Source organism: Myotis daubentonii, chromosome 5, assembly GCF_963259705.1.
Source record: "Myotis daubentonii chromosome 5, mMyoDau2.1, whole genome shotgun sequence".
Classification (NCBI taxonomy): Eukaryota; Metazoa; Chordata; class Mammalia; order Chiroptera; family Vespertilionidae; genus Myotis; species Myotis daubentonii.
In genome coordinates this window covers 29,456,607-29,462,958 of record NC_081844.1, presented here as the reverse complement: position 1 = coordinate 29,462,958, position 6,352 = coordinate 29,456,607, and the positions used below count along the sequence as shown (strand labels likewise).

Here is a 6,352-nt window from a genome sequence, read left to right as displayed (position 1 = left end):
CATCTTTACAAGAGACCCAGGAGGCAAGGACTGCTGTGATCGCCTTTTGCAGAAGAGAAAACCGAGGCATTGAGAGGTGATAGGACTTGCTCAAAGACACACAGCCAGGAAGTGGTGGGGTGAAATGGGACCCCAGGATTATCAGATGGCAAAGCCTGTTTTCTTCACCCCTGTAACCAGGCAACAATGACAGTAACAATAATAATTTATTCATCTCTGATCACAGCCCTCATCCTAGGTCCTTGGAAATAAGACTTCCCTCCAATCACAACAAAGTATACATTCATTTGCACAGACCATCTGTATGCATATGTCACTTCTTCTCCCCGCCATCACCCCCCCCCCCCCGGCCCCCTCTTCCTGAGCTCCCAGTCACTCCAAGCTTCCAGGATGCCGAGAGTATGCCACTCTGTGCCGATGCCTGCAATAAGGTGCTGGGTGGGAGGTAGTCCTCACGTCCGCAGGAGTCGTGGATTTGAGGGCAAGGCAGACCCAGGCATGCGGTCTCTGCTTCCCCCCAAGCTTCCTGCTTGGAGCTGAGCCAGCTGGGTTCAGGTTTCTTATCCATAAAGTGACGTCTGTGAGTCATTCATCGACTCCTCTGTCTCTACAAACCACTCTTGCCTTAAGACGAGGTTGACCAAGGTGCAACATTTGCCATTTATTCCAAGACCAGCAGTCAGGTGCCCAGGGTTACAGACAATGTCTGGTCCTCACCCAAGGATGTGTTCGTCTTGGCTGAGAGGAACTTCAGGCTGTGTGTGTGTGTGTGTGTGTGTGTGTGTGTGTGTGTGTGATGAGTCTGACTATGACATGGCATGTGGAAGTCTGATGTGATGATCATGTGTGTGACTGTACAGCCTGCGTGGGTGTCTGGGGTTGTGTTGATAACTTGTGTTGTGTCACACGTGGTTATCAGGCAATGTCTCCAACCTCTAGGGGTGGCTGGGTTTTTGGCCCCTTGTGGTGCCTGCCGATTCCCCAAGTGCTGAGTTCTGGGGTCCCTGGGATGCCCTCCAAGGTCTCCGCTTGCTGGATTTTCTGTCTCCTGAGGCGCCTCTCTGGTCAGACCCCCAGTCAATCGGACACTGCTGGGTTCTTCACACCATGAAGGCCCCGAAGTAGGACCGTGTGCCATCCCGAAGCCGGATCAGGCGCTCCTCCAGCACCCGGACGACCACCTCCTCCCCCGCGTCCAGGTGCACCACGCCGCCCAGGAAGCTGCTGTCCCACCAGATGCGGGAGCCGGTCCCTTGCTTACAGGGTGACTGCCTGCTGACCAACAGCTCCAGCTCCTCGGGATAGCGAGGCGTGCGCTTGTAGAGGCCGTGGGTGATGGGCAGGCCTTTGGCCAGCTCCTGCGGACAGCCCACACCCCCTAGCTGCACCTTGGAGTAGATGTAATAGTAGCCGGCTTGGACAATCACCAGGGCGCCGTCTTGGTAGCGGAGGTTCCTTAAGAAGGCCAGGCCCAGCTTCGACTCCCATAGCAGCGGGCCCCCTTTGCTGGCCAAGCTGAAGTTGGCCCCTGGGGAGGGAGATGAAGGAGACTGCTCAGCACATGCCCCAAACTTGCTGTGCGACTTAGGCCCATCACCGCCCCTCTCTGAGCCTCCGCCTCTGTCCTAGGCTGTTGGAGAACTTTCTATGTATGAATTCACTTCGTCCTCTCTGGCAGGTTGGGAAACTGAGTCACAGAGAAGTGAAATCACTTGCTTCTTATACATCTTAACTTGTCTTGTTGCCCTCTTATAGGCAGGAAAGCTGAGGTATGGGGCAATTAAGTAACTTGAGAAAAGCACCAAAACGGTAGTGGTTGCCCTGGCCAGTGTTCTCAGTGGTTACAGCATCCACCCCAAGCACTGAAGGGCCATGGGTTCGATTCCCAGTCAAGGGCAGGTACCTGGATTGCAGTTTGGATCCCTGGACCCAGTCAGTCTGGGCTCATGCGGGAGGCAACCAATTGTTATCTCTCTCTCTCTCTCCCTTCTGTCCTCTGTCTCCCTCTTCCTCCCTTCCTTCCATTCTCTAAAAATCAATGGAAAAAAATATCCTCTGGTGAGGATTACAAAAATAAATAAATAAATAAAATAAAAACACCACACACAAAAACCCTGTAGCGGCCTAGCCAACGTCGCTCAGTGATTGAGCATCTACCTATGAACCAGGAGGTCATGGTTTGATTCCCAGTCAGGGCACATGCCGGGGTTGTGGGCTCGATCCCCAGTATGGGGCATGCAGGAGGCAGCTGATCAATGATTCTCTCTCATCATTGATGTTTCTATCTCTCCCTCTCCCTTCCTCTCTGAAATCAATAAAAAAAAGTATTAAAAACAACAATAAAAAACACACACACACAAGAAAACACCTTGTATTGGCAGAATTGAGGAATGGAGGCAGAACCCACCCTGGCCTGGCAGCCTTAAAACCTGTGTGTCTCAGTTTCTGTCTCAATAAAATGGAGGTATGGAGAGCAGCTGCTTAGGAGTTAATGAATTAATATGTATAAAGTGTTTTATGGTGCATGACGTGTAGTTAGCCCTGTTTATTCAATGAATAAAATTAGAAATACATGGACCCAGGCAGCGCCTGTGCTCTGGACAACTCTGTGAATAAATATTGAGTGAGTGAGTGAATGAATGAATGAACACTCTGACATGTGTGTGTCTGTCTGGTCTCCCCAGGACACCCCGATCCTCACCCCTTGCCAGGACCCGGGGTCCCCCTCACCTGTCAGATGTGCTGCTGGGTTGGCCTTGTGGAACCTTGGCTCTGGAAAGAGAGTCAGAGGTCAGAGGTGAAGGCAGGTAAGGGCCAGCCTCCTACAGGTCATCAAGTCCACTTCCTGGTGTCAACCCCACCCTTCCCAGAGTGACACAAACTTCTGCTTCTCAGGATTGGGGGAGGGGCACCTGTGGGACTTTCTGTCCCTTGTGCAAATCCTATTGGGCAATGGGGTTGGGGGCAGCGTGGGAACTGTCCGATACCCCTCCCTGGAGATCAGGACCCTGACTCACCTGGTGTCAGCTGCTCCCAGGATCCTGTATCTCTTTCCTGAAAATGCAGAGGAGCCCATAGTGAGGACCTGTGGGGCCCCTGCCCTGGCATCACTCAGACTCACATGCAGATCATGGGTCCAGCATCACCCTCAGATACTAGTACACACCCAGGGCCACATGCACACACCCCACAGTAACCTCATAACTACATGGTGCCTCAGTTTTCCTCTCTGTACATGGACATATGAAGAGTGCCTGCCAAGGATTCAGTGAATTCGCATGTATACAGTGTATCACAGCCCCTGGCACGCAGTAAACATGCTACAAGTGTTTATTCAATAAATAATGTTCAAGATACATAGACATGGGGACATAAATGCCAACATGTGGATATGGGCACATGACACTGGACACTTAGGTGTCACTGACAAGACACATGTGGATGCAGACACATGGATGCCTGGTTTGTGGATCCAGGTGGGTCTGTGACACACAGGGACCCAGAAACAAAGACAACATCAACCCATGGGCTGTGGACTGGCAAGTGTGTGGACATGTGGGTGTGTATATGTACACAGGAAAGCAGCACAGTCCACATGGACATGCACATGTGGCCACCAGATCCAGACACAAAGAGAAATGACCTGGAGACACAGTACACAAGGTCTTAACCACCTGGGCATGACATAGGACACACAGACCTACAGGCATGGCCAGCAGACAGACAGTCACACCCACGACCAACTGGAAATGGATGCAGAGAGATTCTCAGAGATGTGGACAAAGTGGATTAGTGGCAATCCCAATAATAGTGACCAGGAATGGCTAATACAGAATATGCCAGTCAGAAGGTCGATTCCAGGGGCGACAGACAACAAAACTGTTTTGTAAACATTAAACTTGCTAAGAGACTAGATCTGACTTATTCCCAAACTAAAAGAAATGATAATGAAGTGACACCATACAGATGCTAGCTAACGCGACACTAGCAATCCTATTGTAATCTAAATGTATCAAATCAATATGTTGTACACTTTAAACTTCCACAATGTTGTATATCAGTTATATCTTAATTTTATTTTTTAAAATATGTATTTATTGATTGTAGAGAGAGAGGAAGGGAGAGGGAGAGAGAGAGAAACATCGATCCACCACAACATGGAGATCGAACCTGAAACCTGGGCATGTGCCCCTCACTGGGAATTGGACCAGCAACCTTTCGGTGCATGGGACAATGTTCAACCAACTGAGCCACACTGACCAGGGCAGCTATATTTTACTTTTTTTAAAAAAAGGAAGAATGGTTTCCATGGGTTGAACACTTGCTTTATGCCAGCCACCACGGGCACCTATTTTATTCCATCTCAGGTAGACACTCTTATTTTCATGCCCATTTCACAGATAAAGAAATTGAGGTTCAGGGAGATGAATGAACTTGCCTTGGGCTGCTCTGAGTCTGTCCCCTGCCCTGCATACCCATGCGCAGAGAGACACACAGGGACATAGGAGATCTGCCTACCTCTGGCCCCCAGTCCCCACTCACCGGCAATGAGGTGACCATTTGTCCCAGGCGCCAGTGCAGGTGCAGCAGGAACCAGCCCTGCAGGGCCAGCCCGGTGATGAGCAGCAGCAGGAGGAGGGCCAGACTCAGCCTGGCAGCACTGCAGGCCTGTCTCCGGGGCTTGCGCTCCAGCCTCCTGAACGGGATGTCCGTCTGTCCGTCCACCACGAACACCGAGGGCTGCACCACTGTCTCCTCCATGCCTGTGTGGATGAGGCCCCGGATGCCTGGGCTAGGCTCGCACGGCTGGGTCCTGCGGGCTGAGAGGAAAACCACAATTGCCCAACGCTCCTGGGCTTCGCACGCTGCACACAGGCACTCGTGGGTCCTGGGGCTGCCTTTAGAGCTGTGGTTCGGCCCCTCCTCTTTCCCCCTTGCCCTCCTCTCCTTCCTGTCGCCCCACCCCCGCTGGCCCCATCTCACTCTCACTCATACAGTCACTCATACTTTCCAAGAGGCAGCTGAAGATGTGACTCAGGTGGGGATCAGAGAACAGAGGTTCCAGCTTTCCCTTCTGGCTGCTTCACTCACTTGGTTGCCAAATATTAATTGAGCATCTCCTATGTGTCACTGTTCCAGGTGTGGGGGCACCGCCATGAACAAGACAGACAAAAGTCCCTGGTCCTACAGAGCTCTTATTATAGTCCCGTGAGAAAGACAATGAGCCCAATAAATAAGAAAATAATATATAGTATTTTAGACTGTGATAAGAGTCATGGAAAATACATGAGTGGTTTTTGTGTGTGCACATGTAGATGGGTGTGCATATGCTTGAGTGTACATGCATATTGTGTGCGAGTGTGTGCATGCGTATGCTGTATGTATATGTACATGTATGAGTGCGCACGAAGCAGGTGGAAGCACACATGCATGTGCATGTCCACACATATGGGTGTTTGCATGTGTTTACATGTGTGTGTGCACACATGGTGTCTGCATGTGTGTATTTATGTGTGCATTTTAAGTTTTAATTGGAACTCAAAGTCATGGGGTGGAACCACTGTCCATGCAGTTAAATAAGCTCAGAGTCATTCTGGACCCTCCCTTTATCTTGTCCCCCACATCCCGCCTTTCAGCGAGCCCTGACAATGCAACCTCCAACCAGGTCTCAGATTCAGCCACCTGTTTCCATCGCCACTGCTCCTGTTACTGGCTAGACAACGATGAGACCTCGGTTCTTGTCTTCTTGAAGGGAAGATTTTAGCCAAGAGGCAAATACGGCAAAGCAAGCAAGAATTTATTGACTGCAGCAAAAGCACACTCAGGACAGTGAAACGGGGATGAGCTTAGCGCGCCCTAGGGTGCATGCCTGTGAGGGACGGAGAGGAGGAGGCGAAGGCCCGGACCTGTTGCCCAGAAGGAGAGTGCACCCTGGGTCCTTTGTGTTGAGGGCATTTCTCTTTCTCCTGTGGGACATTTAGGGCAGGAGGGCCCTAGGGGGAGGGTTAGCAGAATAGCCATCAGTTTTCCAGGTGTGCTCTTCCAGGGGTGTGCTCTCCACTGGTGGTGCAGGGGTCATTAGTCATGGCAGCTGGTCCTGAGGCAGCCACAGCGTCACTTGTCTGGTTTTGCTGCTTTTCTGGGCCTGGAGCTGAAACACAACTGAGGCCTAGATGTTATCTTTAGGGAGGAAAGTCAGGGGGTCTGAACTGCATGACTAACAATCTCTCTCAGACATGACATTCCAGTCAAAGTTTTGGTTAATAAAACTACAATTGGAAACTGGTCTTATTGAATTCATGCAAAGAAATGTATTACCATGGCTCACTCAATAAGAATTGTCAAATTCTGG

General features: G+C 50.8%; 1 protein-coding gene across 1 annotated transcript; it reads right to left on the bottom strand.

The window, feature by feature from the left end:
* Positions 1-351: 351 nt before the first annotated feature.
* On the bottom strand, positions 352-4,871 carry TNFSF14 (TNF superfamily member 14). The gene is made up of 4 exons (XM_059695252.1): positions 4,543-4,871; positions 3,018-3,054; positions 2,731-2,772; positions 352-1,528 (listed from the first exon to the last, which is right to left on the bottom strand). The coding sequence occupies exons 1-4, from the start codon at positions 4,759-4,761 to the stop codon at positions 1,101-1,103; spliced, it is 726 nt and encodes a 241-aa protein (XP_059551235.1). The 5' UTR covers positions 4,762-4,871; the 3' UTR covers positions 352-1,100.
* Between the last annotated feature and the right edge of the window lie 1,481 nt (positions 4,872-6,352).